We start from the raw sequence: 17,273 nt of genomic DNA, 5'->3' as shown, positions 1-17,273 counted from the left end.
ACCCGGAGCCACTTCTCTTTCCTCACACAAACCTTCACCTTATGGGTGTCGCAGTAACAACCACACAATTTCACAATATGAAATTGTGAAATTTCATATTGAAATTTCACAATTTCAATATGAAAATGTGTTTCATATTGATAATTACTGATTTGCTTTAATATCTGAAATACTTCCAGACTGGTGGAGTGACATTTCCTCTTTTATCCACAGGGGGGGACTTGAAACTGTTTGTTACCCAGCAAGTTGTTGCTAGGCAACTGAAGAGTGTGAGTTAGTTGATTCCACCAACCTAGCTTAGCTAGCTGTGAGGTTCAGCAGTTCAAGTTTTTACTTTTATCAACTAATCAAGTTTTTGGTTTTTAAAGATTTAATTTTTGGAAATTTATGGGTATTTCCACCAAAGCGCTCCTTTGGTTTCCATAGTTAGAGTGATGTCAGCACGCCCGGCGGCCATCTTGGTTGACGAGCATGTTTTTCAGCTTCTATTAATTTGGACTTTGAATTCAGGTCAAAATGCAGGCTAAAATTTTTCTTTTTAAAATAATAAAGTGTTAATATTACCAAAAAAAGTTGCCATATTAGGAGAACAAAATGGTAATTTTATGAGTACTCCAACATGAAAAATAAAAAAATAATTATCCAGGTTTTTTTCCTCACAATTTCAAGCCATTTACCTGGTAAAATCAATAATATTCTGCTAATATTATTGTTTTATTCTAAGAATTAAACAGAAATTCTTGCAGCCAAACCTTATAATACTCTGTTGTTCAACATAGAGAAGGGATGATTGAAATAAAAGCCACTTTTTAAAATCATTTGTAATACATCGGACCATAAGACATTATACCAAACTTTGTACTGAACCGTGGAAACAAGGTTTTAGTCTCATCTGCCCAAAGCACACAGTTCCAGTTAAAGTCAAAGTTCAGAACTCCATATGTTTATTTTTGTGATGGTAGGACTGAGAATGTTTATTTACCAGTCAGTAAATAAATAATTTATAGTTACAACCAGTGACACTAACACGCCTCTAGTTTAGGTGAAGAGCTGTTTTCTTTGGACATTTTCTAATTTACAAAGATTGTCAGCCACACTTGAATCTCTCGTTTTTTTATATTTTGAAGATGAACAAAGAGAAATGGGCCATTTTCTTCGGCCCAGTTTCTGAAGTCGAAACTCGCAGCAGGGTTTGACATCAAAATCACAACGCTGAAGAAGACATTGTTTGCAGTACTTCATAAAAAATCATTTTAAATACTTTTCACTACTTGCAGATGCCATGACATTGATTTTAGATGCAGTCTTACATGTGTGCCCTGTAAATTAAACATTTCAACCTGAGTTTACTTCAGGTTGAAATGCAAGGAGCGGCCATATTGAAACGCAAAGTTGGAATACAAATTTCTAACTGGGAAGTTGGAATTTCCGAGTTTCGACTACAAATGGAATGCACCACCTGTGTCATGTTTCTACCACTGAGAAACATGATGTAAATTAACTGCTAAATACATCCAAAAATAAAACTTAAATACCAAAATATTTTTTCTACATTTGTTGCATGTTAATAATTGACAAGGGTTCCAATAATTCTGCCACTGATGATTTTATGAAAAACAATTATTACTTAGCTGTAAACTTAAAAAGAAAAAACATTTATAATTTTCCTTCTACTTTACAAGTATTTACTTTATGTTGATTTATCACATAAATTCCAACATAGCAAAAGGCTAAGTCCAATCCTATTGGTAATTTTCGCCTGTTTTACTGACTAAATTATAGTGCATGTCCGTTCTGCATGTGCCGACTCCTTACAAATCAAATTGTTTACATTCCAATCGCTAGTCTACGCGTGTTCTGACTTTCGTTCATTTTGGACCACTCTTTTTGGGTAGGTAGCTGTTTTTATCGGTGCCTGTAGGTTCCTCCGGAACCACAGTATATCGGTGAGCTGATGGGTTGCCAGTTCTCCTCAGACAGACTCGGCCTTTCTCCCTTACTGAATCAGGGTCTCTTCGAACATACCTGGCAACCCTTTCTGCCAGCCCGAACACATAAACGCCCCCCTCCTCCCCGCTTCCTCCGCGGATGCTGCAGTCAAGTTGGCCGCGCATGCGCACTCTCGGTCCTCTTTTTGCTCGGAAGGTAAGTGCGGCATGGCGCGTGTTTCTTCCTTCAGGGAATAAACGGAAAACTTTATCCGTTTTTAGTTCACCTCAGAGTGGATTTAAAGGCAGGGAAGTAGTTTCCTCCCGGTAAGCGAAGCCTTCGGATAAGCTGCTTTGTTTTGCCGGTGGATTCCAGTCGGGCGGTGGGGCAGGGTGTGGGTGTCCGGGGCTCAATCAAAGGGACATGCGGCCTTCGGTGGCGAGGCGCTCGGTGTCATGTCGGCCGTGTTTTCCAGCCTTCCATGCTGTCTTTTAGCGGCCACGTGTTGTTCGTGGAGGCCATAATAAAAGCTGAACCCCGAGCCGCCGTCGAACTTGAAGTGATTTGGAGTCTTTATTTTGCAGCTCACTGCGGTTAGCATCGGTAGCAGCTGTTAGCTTTGCGTTAGCTCACTTATTTAAATAACAGCCACTGTAACGAGTTACGAAGAGTTTGTTTTATTAGGTATTAAACGAAGTTTTTTTTATACAATGACGAGACATAACTAACGTTGGTGTTACTAAATGCATCGCATTTTAGTACAAGCTCCATCGTTATAAAATATCGGTATGATATGTCGGTGTTGTTACCAGAAGGCCAAGCTAGCGTGTGCTACTTTCTTAAATTATCCCGTTAATCCCCTGGAGAGACTTATTCCTAACTTATCTCAAATTTATTCCTACATCTTTTACTCTGAAAAACAGATTTATGCTGCTGTAATTGATCCAGACCCATTTGGAGCAGCGGTGGATGACACAGCAGTTGAGCCTCGTGTTTAGCCGGCTAGCCTGTCCGAGCTTCCACGTTTCATGGACGCTGCGGATTTATCGCTGCTGTTTATTCAGACCTACTTCAGTCTGACTGGAAAAACAACTCGGATATTAAACATTTAGTCCTAAAAACAAATCTGCATTTCTGAACTGATGAGTTGGATTGCTTAAAAAGGCCCCAAAAAGGTTGCAAAGGCAGCAATAAAAGCTAATTTGTCAGCAAACTCTTTAAATAGTGACTTTAAAATGTAGGAATGCGTAATTACATAATTGCTAAACGTGACAGTAACCATAGTTTATAGTTTTAGAAAGTTGGCATAGATATTTAGGGTTTGTAAATAGTGAAGTATATCAGGTTGAGTTTGAATGGATTCCCAGCTAATTCATTTAGGCGTTGTCTGGTTATTGCTGCTCTATGCAGTCTGAAACTACTTACTCAAATTGCCTTTACGCCAATTAAAAGAAAACAATAAGAACGAAGATGCATAAATACAAACTTGAATAAACTAGTAATTTATGAATTGGTTATATAACTGATAACTCAATTCAGATGTTATATTCATTATCTATAAAATCAGAATTTTATTAGAGAAAGTATCAGAACCTGAATTAGAGCTGAAATTACATAAAAGTTGATTCCACCTACATACCTGAAGATATTTTTGCATAAACAAAAATCAAATTGTTATACATTAAATAGATATTTGATATAAATTGTAATCATGAATTAGGTGCAGTATTTAGCTGGCTATAACATTTCAGTTGAATTGCCAATATTCTTATTTTGTTTCTTGGATGAGGCTCATTTCAGCTTTAATAAATGAAGGTTTTAGCCTCCAGTAAAGTGGAGGGAACATTACAGAATGAAACATGTGGTTTAATTTGCTTCTGAAAATGACTTTGAAACAGATGTGGAAGGTTTAAGAACCCTGCAGAGTTTGTTCTTCCAGTTGATGAATATTCAGCGTTGATAAAAACCCACACAGACTGAAACTCTGATTCTCTTCAGATATCCATCATATGGTTCCAAGATGATGAAAACAAGCTAACAAATGTAATGACATTAAATGGACACCTTGTGCGATCAGACTACAGATCATCTTCACTATACATGAACTTTAATTTGTTTAAGGAGAATATTTGCATTTACGGTTCAGACTTTCTTTAACATTTGAAAGAAGAGGTCCAGTCGTCTGTTTGGTCACTCAGCAGATTTATCGCTTTGCTAGAAATTATCTGGGAAGTAATTTCTGTAATTGAGTGATTTCACAGCTTTTTTGATTTCAGTAAAACTATAAATACATTTGTCGTTGGTTTGCATCAATCAGTTTCTAAATCGTTTCTGCTGCTTCGTTTAGTAAACCTTTACTCATCCTGAGTCATCGTGTAGCTCCAGTGCTTACCTGGCCAGGTGTTGATGATGTTTTTTGCGGTCTGTCCTCGCAGCGCCCCAGACCCATCGCACCATGGCAGATCCCGATCTTGACTTCACAACTGGTGAGTCTGGCGCCTCCGCCACCTACCCCATGCAGTGCTCCGCCCTGCGTAAGAACGGGTACGTGGTGCTGAAGGGACGTCCCTGCAAAATTGTGGAGATGTCCACCTCCAAGACCGGCAAGCACGGACATGCCAAGGTACGGTTCTGAGCTGTCAGGTTTGACCCAGTTCCTCGAAACTTTAACCATTAAAAGGTTAAAATCTGGCTGGGTTCCCCTTCACGGAGACCGACTGATGTATTAGTTTTACCTGGTTTTAAATTTTCTTTCTTCAGATTTATAATTTGAATATCAGATCTACTGTTTCTCCTCTAACTGGTTTTTGGGAACAGAAGCTGCTGCTTGCTGCCAGTTTTCACATCTTTGTTCGTTTGTGGTGTTTCTGCAGGTTAACCTGGTTGGTATCGACATCTTCACCAACAAGAAGTATGAAGATATGTGCCCCTCCACCCACAACATGGATGTTCCCGCCATCAAGAGGACAGACTATCAGGTGACCAGGATGTTACAGTCTGAGATCAGAACCAGGATCAGATCCTGTCTGACCTCCTGCTGGCTCTGAATTTATAGTTTGTAAAGGGGAAAAAGTATCAAATTAATTTAATCAAGTTCACATTACAGTGTTGAATTAATACTGCAGCTAATTATCTTCATGAACAAAAACTGTTGCTAAAAGTTGTTCCTGAATTTATGGCAACCAATTTTAATTTAGTTTTAAATGCTGAAAGTAGAAACTAAATTAATTCACTAATGTTGGAAGGTTTTAGATTTTATTGCCTGATTTTTACAGTTAATAGATCTGAAAGTGAGTTTTATTGTTAGCATAAGCACATAATAAAAACAGAAGCTGATTATTTTTATCAGTAATCTATTTGTTGCCTGTTTGAGATGCTTTAATTTGAAATTTTACTTGAGGCTTAAATTGATTTGAACATACCTGATATTTTATCTTATCGCCTCTCGGCTCCAGGATGAAACAATCTGGTCGTCTGTTTTCTGAACCTACTGAATATTTTACTTTTACTGCTGGAAGCTTTAGTTTCTGGATGTTTTTAAAACGGCTGGTTTGAACTTTAGATCAGTTTAGTGACGCTTTATAGGAAGACTAATAGTTTAGGACAAAATAAGATTTTATCCCAGGGATTATTTAACAGACCAACACAATCAACTTTATATGATGAGGTGGATCCGGTTACAGCAGGAAACTTGGAACAGAAACGTCCTTTATTGTCCCATATGGGGACATTTCTGTACAACAGCAGCTCAGTGACGGCAGTAATGGAGAATATTAATGTAGATAAAAACAAAACACTGTGTTGTTGGATAAGGGCAAAAGTTATAAAAATGTTCAAAATGTGCATGTCTCTTGATATAAACACACAATTATAAATATGACTTGATGGAAAGTGGCTCGGTGCTCCATACTTTAAAATGTTAAAAACAAAATAAAAACATGTTTAAAGTAGGTTTAAAGATTCAAAACAATATTAAAATGATCTTAAATCAAATTTCTGAATCCTGTGCAACAGGAGTGAAAATGTATATCAGCTGAGAGAGGATGTCTGTTCTGCTAGCATTAGCCTGATGGAACTAGTTTAATTAAATAGCAGCTAGCATTAGCCTGATGGAACTAGTTTAATTAAATAGCAGCTAGCATTAGCCTGATTAGCATTTGTAGCTTGAACTATTTCTTGTCATTATTGGGTTTTAGGATTCTGGTATTCAGAGCCTTGTGTCTGAATCAGATCATAACCTGTTTGGTTCCCCTCACCGACCTGCGCAGGACTCACTCATGTTTCCTTTATCCAGAACCTGGATCCCGTCAGGTTCTGACTGACTGTAACTTTAATCCATGTCTTTTTAATAAAAATCTGTAAACGTGAAATCCTTTTTTAAAATATTTTTCAGATGAAGTAATGAATTGTTTGGTTTCAGCTCGTTAACATCGCTGAGAGCTATATGTCCTTGATGAGCGACAACGGTGACATCAGAGAGGACCTGCGCGTCCCCGAAAGCGACATCGGCAAGGAAATTGAATCAAAGTTCGAGGCGGGTGAAGAATTCATGGTGAGTTTCTGTTTCTGGCGGCGCGACGGACGGTCCGGGTCGGGTTTCAGATGATTGACTCGGACACGTTGCTCTGGCTGCCCGCAGGTCACCGTGATTTCTGCCATGGGGGAGGAATGTGCTGTCGCTACCAAGGTCTTGGCCAGCAAATAGGGAGATGGACTTTGCTGCCCAGGCAACAAGCACCACCCACAACCAGTCTCCTGCATTCTCATTGGTTCTGTCACCAAAGCGTCGGCCTTCACAGACAACCTCAAATCATTCTGTTGTAATTTCTCTCTCATCAATGATCTTTTTATCCCCTCTCCCTCGCCTCCTCTCCCCTCCCTGGTTTCTCTTTCTGTTGCTGTTGGGAATGTTCCACTGCAGCTCGCTGCGTGGTCCTCTGCCTGATGACTGAGTTTTTGTTTGGTAACAATCTACTTTATATAAAAACAACTTTAAAAAATCCCGATCAGTTGCTCATTCCTGCTTATTTTTGCCTTCAAAGTGTTGGTTTCGCCACTCACATTCCTGAATGTTTAAAAGAAACTTTGGGGTTCAGCTTTTGTATGATTATTTTTTATATTCTTTAGATTAAATAAAGCGGATCTGGAGGGGAGGGCTGCTGCCATCTTCGGGGTGGTTAGCACTTAGAGGCCCACCCAGCATGTAAAGCGAAAAGTTTTCCCACCCCAGCCCCAGTCAGGAACTTCAGCAACTTCCCCCTCGGTGTCCGTTTCTCGTCTGTAGGAGTCTGAGGGCCGCGGCGGTCCGGGGCGCTCGTACTTCTGGTCCAAATTCTCGATCCGATGTAACCATCCCCCTCCCTCCCTCCCCCATTACAAAAAGTGTTATTCTTTGATTTCAGAGGCGTGAGTGTGGAGCGGTGTGGGCCTCCGACATGTGGGAGGCGGTTTGCAGTGAGAAGTGTTTCCTTTTGTTTTCTTTTTGAGGGACTTTATTCGGGTTTGGGAGGGTGGTTCAGTTGCAAACTTTTTGTTCACTCGAGGCCTTTTGTCACCTGACTGAAGAAGGCAAAATAAAACAATGATACAAATGGACAAAAACTGCAAAACGCTGTCTGCTTTTCTGTCTCCTGGCGGGTTTTGTTTGGTGGGCAGAAAATAAATGCATTGCAGTGTTGGATCAGTTTTGTTTGTGCGATTTATAACTTGTGCTTTAATGCTGCAGAGACTGTTTCTACAGCTGGAACCTTAGGAAGTGTTAGCATCAGTATCCTAGCCTCTCTATAAAACTGCTCATGATGCTGCAGGAATGTGCAAATGACTCCATACAATAAATGACAAGATCAATTAAACTTTTTGTAATTCTGTTCAAAATGTCAAACTTGTGATTTTGATTGTGGCGAACGGAGAACCCAAAATGAAGTTCTCTAAGTGTTGAGGATTTTTTCTTCCACTAAACTTTCCAGTGAAATTTATACACATCTGAGTTTCAAATGTAGAATTTTGCATAAGTGCTATATTTAAGTTAGTGTTTATTAATGGAAAGTTTAGTGGAAGGAAAAAGTGGTAAACTGCACAACCAACATAGATTGAGGCAGTTTGGGGGAGATGAAGAATTTTAACTGGATTTAAAAGGGATTCAGTCCAAGTCTGTATTTTTTTATTAATTTGTCAGATTAATAAAAAAATGATGCAGATTTTTTTTTTCTGGAAGACAAGAACAAAATCCAAACTGCTTGAGGTCAGAGGTGAAGTTTCCACAGTGATCTGCTGAACATCTGAGATGCATCAAGTCCAAAGTCGGTTCGCTTTTCCATCTGGATTCGGTTCTGGTCGTCTTTGCCTAAAGGAACCAATAAATGTATTGATTACGGTGTGATCAGCGCCGAACTGATCGGACCTGAACTGGAACATCGGCTGCCAAAAAGGAGCCGCCGCTGCAAGTAACTTTACACTTAAAAACAGAAAAGTTGGAGTATTTTGATTTGTAAAAGTTATGTAATTAGGTGAATATAATTATGCAAAATTCTGTATTTCAAAAAAAATTCAAGCAAACAAAACATTTCTAAATGTATTTGGATCATAAAGCTGCTGAAACCAAAACCTGCCCTTGGTAAAGTCTGTCAGTGCAACACATCTTAGCCACGATGTTTGCAGTATTTAAATATCTGAGCTGCTTCAGCAGATGGAGAATAAAACAAAGATTGTGTACAAACAAGAAGTCTCACTTTGACACCCTTTGCTAAAACATTGTAATTTGACGTCAAATAAGTAAAATCTGTTAGTTTTAAACATTAAGTAAAAAGTGTTATGTGGTAAAACTAAAGTTACTCAAGTAAATGTAATTCGTTACCTTCTGTCCTGAGAGGAACTAATTGTATTCTCATTTATTTGGATGTGTTGGTAAGACAGGTTTGTATTTATCAATGCATTAAATAAATAGAAATAACTCATGTCTGTGTTTGTTTGCAGAATCATTACGGTGATTAACATGACATATGTACGGTTATTACAGAGGGGTTTTTTACGTTTTCTCGGGTGACATTTTCAAAGAATTCCTCTTAATGTTTGTTCTTAGACGAAAAAATTTTCTATCAATAGCCGGATTTCTGCAGCCATCTTAATACTTTAGAGTCTGATTTTATGTTAAAAAAATGTATTGTGTTTTTGTTCCCAGTCACAGAGCATCTATCATTAGTATAAACTTAAGTATGATGCTAATTAGCACCACTAGGCACTTAAGGAATAAAACAGCCTGCTCACAGTGTGTTGATTATTTTATTGATGCTGTTGTTACTCAAACACAACTTTGAAATTGAGTCAATATATATTTACTTCAAATAAAGCTGAATACTGAAAGATTCCTCTACTGTCGTAGAAACTTTTATCCCCCGTTATATATATCAGGACATATATTTATGTGAATAATTCTTCATTCATCTTTCTTGTTATATATAATCTGAAGTAATTCTTTGATTCAAAGTTCCAAAATCAAAATAAATGCGCAGAATTCAATATTTCTATAATTATTATTACCCTGCGGTGCTGATTTTGAAATCAAGACTCCAGAAAGCTATTTGTAACAGTGTGGTAGAAATAAAACCAGAATCGTGTTATTTCCTCAATTGCAGGCCCTGAGAAGTTCCTGTTTCAAGTGTTTGTTTTTTTTTTCTTCTTCTCCTGTGTTGTAGTATTTGAAGCCATGGCTGCAACACCCAGCATGCAGATGAATCACTCCCTTCTGCTCACTGGAAAAATGAATGCATGCTTCTTCTTTTTCTTTCGTTTTTCCAGCTCTTTCCTTTCAGGGTGAAGTTATGGTTTCTGTGACTCATGCAGACGACTGATTTCCTCTGCAGGCTCGGAGACGTGGTGCGGCTGAATGAATGGAGCTGAAAGAGGCAGGGAGCGGTCAATGATTGAACAGGCTCAGCAGGTTTATTATCAGGCCTGGTTTGGCAACAACTGACCTTTGGACCAACAAGGGAAAACATCTTCCACCCTGCAGTGTCCAAACTTTCCTCTTTTATGGAGAAAAATCATGTTTAGCTGCTGTTTCCAAGTTAAACACATTAAAATCTGTGTTTACTTAATTATTAAAACATCTGCTACATTATTAGCAAAGATGGGTTGAGAACCCAGAAATTATACTCAGGAGTAACAAAGTGTCAGGTAAAATGCATCATTAAGAAATACCTCAAGTAAGACTGCAAAGGTATTTTGTAAAAAGGCTACTTAAGTACTAACTGATTGTCAGACGGAGAAAATATTATTTTATGTGCAAATTCTCGTATTTTAAAAACTAAACTAAGGGGGGGGGGGATTATACAAATAAGTAACATAACTACAAAATAATAAATTCAGACAAAAAAAACACTTTTTCAATTAGTTTTTTCCACAATAAACTTATAAAAGTAATATTTAAAGTAGGCAATGTATATTACCACAAGGTAAAGTATGTCAACTGACTACTGTATGTTCTTTATTCCCAAATAGCACAAAGGGTTTAGCAGATAGAAAATAATATCAGAAAAATGAAGCTCGTCTACAAACAAGAGGTCTCATTTCAACATAAACTGTAGGCTTGTATCTGGATCTGGTGTATATTTTATTAAAATATGTTTGTTCTTTATTTGATAAAGCAAAAAATTATTAAATAATACTAAAAAGCATATTGTAGTAAAATTACTCCTAAAATTACATTTTAAAAAATACTCAAGTAAATGTAGCTACGTGATACCTACCCCTGATCATTAGGTTGTAAATTGTTATTTTCACATGTATCCTATTATTTTTGGCAGATGTGACATTGACCATATTTGGGAAAGGCGTTTCAAGTCGGGCGTCCTACGTCCTTGTGCGTCACATCCGTTTCTTCCTTTTCCCGTTTGGTCTCAACATGGCGCCGGTGAGTCCGGTTCGCTCCTCATCCATTTAATGTTATAGATATGATTTTAGTTGTTGTTTGTCTCTTTAATTAAAACATATATAGATTATTTGTGTTAGAGTAAGTTTTGCGTGATTTTAATTGCTTTTATGAATAAGGAGTGTAGAAAAAGGGCAGTTAGCTTTAGCCTGTACACGTGTTCCAGTATCAGTCTGCCGGTAGACCAGACTCCGTAAAAAAAATATTGGATTTTCTCTATGAATTATTTTACCTATTCAGATACATCTTTAACGTGCTTCGTTTTGGTTGATAGGTAGCTCGTTGCCTTGTAGTCATTTCGGCTTATTTGTCGTAGTTTTTTTTTTTTTTTTTTTTTTTTTTTTGCAACTTACCAGTTTAGGATTTATAAATGTTTACCAAAAAAATAATGCCTGTGTAGCTCTACTGTATTTGAGTGATATTGTACAATAGTTGTGGGCTGACCCAGTGCACTAGAAATATTAAACGGTCCAAGTTGGATTCTAAAGGAGAAATTATAGCGTTTATGAATTCAGCATGTATTAAAATAAACTTAGATCTGCACAGTACACTATGTATGTACCTAAATCAATAAGCTGAAACCTTTACATTTGTTCCCCTAAATGTATGTATTGTTGTACAGTTCAGGCAGAATTACTGCTGTAAGTTTGCTGTTCTTTCAGCAAATGGCGTCTTTTAGTATCTACACTCTTAACAATTTATTACTTAAGTTCATAATTGTTTGTCATTGATTCGTCCCTATTAATCTGATTGGTTTGAGCTCTTCTTTCTAGCATCAATAATACTTTTACATTATTTACCTTTTTTTGTAGTGCAATCAGAGAAAATTATCTTGTTCCATGACTGATTTAAAAAAACAAAAAAACAAGCTGCAAATCATTAAATGTAGAATAACAATAGCATGATTGTGGTTTTGGGTATTAATTTAAAGTTTAGTGTATAGCAGGATGTGATGCCCGACCTAGTCCTTCATCATCCAAAGTATTCCCAGTAACCATTACTTTACAGTTCCGTCCTTATTTTAATGCTAATTTTTCACAGTAAGAGGTGATTCAGAGAGCTTGAGTGACGGGTTTGGATTGGATAAATGAGGATGTGATTCATGGAGGCAACGTTGCTGCTTTGTGCTGCAGGTTAAACAGAAGAGAGCCGCTGCAGGCAAGAAGTCCAGAAAGGCCCCGTCCTGGAAGTTCACTCTGGATCTGACCCACCCAGTGGAGGACGGCATCCTGGACTCCGCAAACTTTGTAAGTCCCTTCTGTCCATAGATGCGACCTCAACAGCTGTCACGGTTCCCATAGCAACATTGAATTTACTGGTTTTGCTAGCAGCTAATGTTGCCTGTGGACTAGGGTTCCCTTCCCTAGCTCCGGGTCGACTAGGGTTCTCTTCCCTAGCGCATTATTGTGCTCTGTGTGACAGGAAACCTTCCTGAAAGAGCGGATCAAGGTGAACGGGAAGACGGGAAACCTGGGGAACATCGTCCAGGTCGGCCGCATGAAGAACAAGATCAACGTAACGTCTGAGAAACAGTTCTCCAAGAGGTAAGAGAGGCCTGCTGATGCTGTTAAAGATGGCGTTAACAGAAAAACTGACCCGTCGTCTTTTCTGGCAGGTATCTGAAGTACCTGACCAAGAAGTACCTGAAGAAGAACAACCTGCGAGACTGGCTGAGGGTGGTGGCGTCCGACAAGGAGACGTACGAGCTGCGCTACTTCCAGATCAGTCAGGACGACGAGGAGTCTGAGGCTGATGAGTGAAGAGCTGCAGAACAGCGCTGCACATTTCTGTGTGCAGGAGAATAAAAGTGGAGAAAACAATAACTTGCTTCATGTTTTTTATCATCTGAACACAAATACAATATTCTCTGTAAAAACAGTTACACAATCAGATATGAAAATGAAGAACAATTTTAATTTTTTTTCCCTTTAAAAAAAAGTCCAGTAGAAAAACGGGAGTGTAAGTTCATCTACCTGCCAACAGATGGCGCAATAAGATTCAATCTAAAATGCAAAGCTGTGAAAGAATGTAGAGAGAACGAGCATAGACCGACCGCGAAGCTGCAAGAAATGATTGTTTTAAACTGTTTAACTGCAGCTGTAGAGATAAATGAGGAATGCAACACACCCAGAAAAACTCCAGAGATGCGTTAAGAGGCGACAGAAGGAAAAACTCAAATAAAAGGTGCAGATAAATCTGATGCAACATGCAGAACAGACCTGAGAATATTACCAAAAGATGTAAATTAATACGAAACGACTGGAAGTGAAAGAAGCCAAGAGAGAAAAACATTTATTTTTCCATTAGTTGTTCTGAATATTGCTCATAAAAGCTAAAAGCTTTTCTTTAGATAAAAACAGGGTTCTGAAAACAAACCAACACAAAAAGAGCTGGAAGTAAAAGATGCACAGAACTGTGTCCCAAGAGACGGGATGTAAAGTTATAGAGTAGTAAAATAAGAGCAATATTTTTGGTTTATTTAGCCTGTCAGAGAAAACAATTTGGGAGATAATTTTTCAAAGTCATGTTTTCACCTTGTTATTCAAACATTTTTATGTCAGAGATTCAAACTAAATACTTAATTTACAGGATAAATATTTAGCTTTCAAACTAAATGCTTGGTTTATAATTAAATATTTACTCTGTTAACTAAATGTTTAATTCTAACACATAGCATGCAAATTAGCTGCATAAGCGGAAGTAGCATATCAAAATAAAAGCTGGCTAGTCTGAATCGTTGCATGCAATGTTTTTTCGCTCGAATTAACGTGTTAATTGAAAATGACGTGTCTTTTTAACGGCTATACAACAGTTTCTGGATCATTCACTCTTTAGAGCGGCTATCGAAGATGAAAACTATTCATTCGTAACAAAAAGAACAAAGTTATTTATATTAAAACAAGTTAAATGAAAATATAACTGTAAAAAACGTTGTTAGCAGCTAGAGTGAATCGAATAAGAACCGGAAGTGATCTGGCTTGACCGCTGTTGCTATAGAAACATGAATAAACGTAGCCTGTTTTTAAATTGACTTATATAGCGCTTTTCCAATCATTTTGACCACTCAAAACGTTTTTCACTAGAGTCACATCCACTCACAGATCGGTAGGCAGTTTGGGGTTCAGTCAAATTGCCTACAGCTTCATGTCAAGAGGCAAATCAAATCCTCACAACATTCTGAATTTTCCACAGATTTAGTAGCTTTTGGTTTGTTTCAAAGATCAAACTAACATATCCAGATCAGATCAGGGCTGTGGTTTACTGAACCATGTGTTTTTTTGATCCCAATACGTTTCACCATGACTGGAAAACATGAAGACCTTAAAACTAAACCCACCACAGTGGATTAGACTAGGTGTCATCATGAGACACTGAACAAATGTTTCTGCATTTTATCAATCAATCAATCAATCAATCAATCAATCAATCAATCAATCAATCAATCAATCAATCAACCAATCACATCTTTATTCCAGACACAAAAAAGGTCCATAGTAAAAAGGTAAAAACAAGCAAAATAAGAGAAAAATAAAAATGACAAAACTCACAATTTATTGTCATAATGAAGAGAAAAAGTTCCACATTTCTCTGTAATCAAGTTGTTTTATTGAAGAAAACCAAAGAGAGATGCAGACATGAATTTTTCTCATTTAAATCTAAGGAATTTAGAATAAAACAGCATAATTTCTAAGTTGATTTTCTGTGTTTTCTTTGGATCACAATAAGGAAAACAGAAGCAAGTCCAGTTCACTTCAATTCCAAATGATTTAAACAACATTTGTTTTGTAGAACAACTGAAAAGAAACCAGAATATTAAAAAAATCTGTACAAATATTAAAGCTATCAGAGCCCAGACAAGTTAGAAGGTCATGTGGAGAAATATTTCTGTATCATATAATAATGAAAGAAAACATCAGCAGTGATATCCTGTAACACAGAGAACTTCATTTAAACCAGAGAAGAACCGAACAGCAGAGACATCAGAACCATGAACCCGGATCCACCAGAGGGAGGAGAGGGACTCTAGTTGGGTTTACTGAACTCTGCAGAGCTTCCTAAACCAACCCCAACCCCAGCGTGAAGCGGCTGACTGAATGTGGTCTGGACTCTGTGGATCAGAGTCATGGTTTCTGAGACGCAGTAGAAGGACAGAAGACCTGCTCTGAGGTCCAGATACACCCCCAGTCTGGAGGAAACTGGACCTGAGATGGAGGTCCAGATGCTTTTGTGAACAAATTTAAAACCTTTTTGTTGACAATCTAAAGCCCAAGATTTGTCATTGCGTCCAAATCTACATTCAAGCTCACCTCCTGCTCTGCTGATGTTCTTGTAGGCGACAGCAACACAAACCGACCCGGTCCACTTCACCTCCCAGTAACAACGTCCAGTCAGACTCTCTCTGCTCAGAACCTGAGAATAATTAGTGAATCTGTCTGGGTGACTAGAATAAAGCTGATGTTGATTCATCCTCGTCACCTTCCTGTTCCCCTCTGACAGGCCCAGCTGTGTGTGTGCTGAGTTTGGATCCAGAGTGATTTCACATGAATACTTTAAGAACCCAGCTCTGCTCTTTGGTTCTGGTTCTGACAGTAGAACATCCACCTCACCGACCATCAGTGAGATGTTTGTCCACGAGTCTCTCAGGACGTCCTGTAGTTTCTCTCTGAGCTCTGACACAGCTGCTGTCACGTCCTCAAAGTGTCTCAGAGGACGGATGTTGATGCTGGATGAGTGTGTCGACTCCCTGAGTGCTGGCAGTGAGGGGTAGTTGAGGAGAAACTGGCTGTGATCCTCTGTGTGTGAGAGCTGCTCCAGCTCAGCGTCTTTCCTCTTCAGCTCAGTGATCTCCTGCTCCAGCTTCTCCTGAACATCTTTGACTCGACTCACTTCAGTTTCCTGCTGGGATCTGATCTGCTGCTTCACATCAGAGCTTCTTTTCTGGAGGAGACGGATCATGTCAGTGAAGATCTCCTCACTGTCCTCCACTGTTTTATCAGCAGAGTGATTGATGGCCTCCACCTCCTGCTGAAGCAGCTTCACATCTTTCTCTCTGTCCTGGATTCTCTGCTGGATGTTTCCTCGTCTCTCCTCCAGCTCTCTCTGCCTCTCAGTCCTTTCTGCTGCAGCTGAGACTGTCTCATGGCCTCTATGTTCATCCATGGTGCAGAGATAACAGATACACTTCTGATCAGTGCGGCAGAAGATCTCCAGCAACTTATCATGCTTAGAGCAGAAGTTTTCCTGGAGGTTGTTGGACGGCTCCACCAGCTTGTGTTTCTGAAATGCAGCTGAATCATAATGAGGCTGAAGGTGTTTCTCACAGAAAGAGGCCAAACAGATTAAACAGGACTTCCTGGCTTTCAGTTTTCTTCCAGTACAGGAATCACAGGCCACATCTTCAGGTCCAGCATAGCAGTGGTCAGCAGGAGCAGCTTGGAGTCCAGTCTTCCTCATTTGCTCCACTAAAGCTGCAAACATGGTGTTTTTCTTCACAGCAGGCCTCGGTATGAACGTCTCCCTGCACTGAGGGCAGCTGTGGATCCTCCTCTGATCCTCTTCATCCCAGTGGATTTCGATACAGCTCATGCAGTAGCTGTGTCCACAGGGAATGGTCACCGGATCCTTCAGTAGATCCAGACAGATCGGGCAGGAGAAAGTTTCTTGGTCCAGCTGATTCTGCTCCATTCCGGCTCTCAGTCACAGTGACTGTGTGAGTTTTACTTCCTGAACACAGAAACCAGTTTGAGCTCTGATCTACACATCAGTGCAGCCAATCAGCTTTCACCTTCAGCAGACCTCGGCTCCACCCAGCGTCGAGGCGTGTTTCAGAGCAGGAAGAAGAGGAATATCAGGTTTAACTGTCATCACAACATTTCTTTGTTCAAAACAATTGACTTATCAAAACTTAGAAATCTAAAATGTAATCAGTTCACTGAAGGCATCTGCAGCTGGTGTGTCTCTGCAATGCTGTGACAGCCTCGGGTCAGGGGCGCCTTTCTTTTCAGTATCGCAACTGGATTCTGTGGGAGCTTCAGCAAGGCAGAAAACAGAGTGAGCCGCATGAACGATATGGATTGCTTTTTAATAAATGCGAACCCGACCCTGGGTCACGCCCCAGGTGATCCTGAGCGCACCAGGCAAGCAGCCAGGTTGGACTCCTGATGTCCAGCCAGGCCGCTGGGAAATGTCCCGGTGTTCCTGATGACCAACCAAATTGTTGGGAAATGTCCCAGTGTTCCTGATGCCCAGCCAGGCCATTGGGAAATGTCCCAGTGTTCCTGATGACCAATCAGACCGTTGGGAAATGTCCCAGTGTTCCTGATGACCAGCCAGGCCATTGGGAAATGTCCCAGTGTTCCTGATGACCAATCAGACCGTTGGGAAATGTCCCAGTGTTCCTGATGACCAATCAGACCGT

The 17,273-nt window shown here is 39.3% G+C and overlaps 3 protein-coding genes across 3 annotated transcripts; 2 read left to right on the top strand and 1 right to left on the bottom strand.

Annotated features, from left to right (window-relative positions):
- Positions 1 to 2,044: 2,044 nt before the first annotated feature.
- eif5a (eukaryotic translation initiation factor 5A) lies at positions 2,045 to 7,612 on the top strand. The gene is made up of 5 exons (XM_007541323.2): positions 2,045 to 2,145; positions 4,365 to 4,552; positions 4,803 to 4,907; positions 6,350 to 6,481; positions 6,569 to 7,612. Exons 2-5 carry the CDS (start codon positions 4,385 to 4,387, stop codon positions 6,632 to 6,634), a joined length of 471 nt encoding a protein of 156 aa, XP_007541385.1. The 5' UTR covers positions 2,045 to 2,145; positions 4,365 to 4,384; the 3' UTR covers positions 6,635 to 7,612.
- Positions 7,613 to 10,733: 3,121 nt separating this feature from the next.
- On the top strand, positions 10,734 to 12,678 carry rpl22l1 (ribosomal protein L22-like 1). Its single transcript, XM_007541322.2, has 4 exons — positions 10,734 to 10,837; positions 11,989 to 12,102; positions 12,278 to 12,399; positions 12,471 to 12,678. Exons 1-4 carry the CDS (start codon positions 10,829 to 10,831, stop codon positions 12,613 to 12,615), a joined length of 390 nt encoding a protein of 129 aa, XP_007541384.1. The 5' UTR covers positions 10,734 to 10,828; the 3' UTR covers positions 12,616 to 12,678.
- A 2,050-nt stretch (positions 12,679 to 14,728) lies between these two features.
- Positions 14,729 to 16,641, bottom strand: LOC103130043 (tripartite motif-containing protein 16-like). The gene has a single exon (XM_007541321.2). It carries the CDS (start codon positions 16,538 to 16,540, stop codon positions 14,879 to 14,881), a length of 1,662 nt encoding a protein of 553 aa, XP_007541383.1. The 5' UTR covers positions 16,541 to 16,641; the 3' UTR covers positions 14,729 to 14,878.
- Between the last annotated feature and the right edge of the window lie 632 nt (positions 16,642 to 17,273).

This window comes from Poecilia formosa, unplaced genomic scaffold, assembly GCF_000485575.1.
Source record: "Poecilia formosa unplaced genomic scaffold, Poecilia_formosa-5.1.2 Scaffold602, whole genome shotgun sequence".
Taxonomy (NCBI): Eukaryota; Metazoa; Chordata; class Actinopteri; order Cyprinodontiformes; family Poeciliidae; genus Poecilia; species Poecilia formosa.
The sequence above is the reverse complement of the archived record's forward strand: the minus strand, read 5'-3'. Positions and strand labels throughout refer to the sequence as shown.

What these genes read in the sequence shown, in the direction of transcription:
- eif5a (XM_007541323.2), top strand. Translation starts at nt 4,385, where the DNA reads ATGGCAGATCCCGATCTTGACTTCACAACTGGTGAGTCTGGCGCCTCC. An exon ending in TCAAGAGGACAGACTATCAG is followed by an intron (nt 4,908 to 6,349) that starts GTGACCAGGATG and finishes GTTTGGTTTCAG; the next exon opens with CTCGTTAACATCGCTGAGAG. An exon ending in AGGCGGGTGAAGAATTCATG is followed by an intron (nt 6,482 to 6,568) that starts GTGAGTTTCTGT and finishes GGCTGCCCGCAG; the next exon opens with GTCACCGTGATTTCTGCCAT.
- rpl22l1 (XM_007541322.2), top strand. An exon ending in TCCTGGACTCCGCAAACTTT is followed by an intron (nt 12,103 to 12,277) that starts GTAAGTCCCTTC and finishes TCTGTGTGACAG; the next exon opens with GAAACCTTCCTGAAAGAGCG. An exon ending in GAGAAACAGTTCTCCAAGAG is followed by an intron (nt 12,400 to 12,470) that starts GTAAGAGAGGCC and finishes CTTTTCTGGCAG; the next exon opens with GTATCTGAAGTACCTGACCA.
- LOC103130043 (XM_007541321.2), bottom strand. Translation starts at nt 16,540, where the DNA reads ATGGAGCAGAATCAGCTGGACCAAGAAACTTTCTCCTGCCCGATCTGT.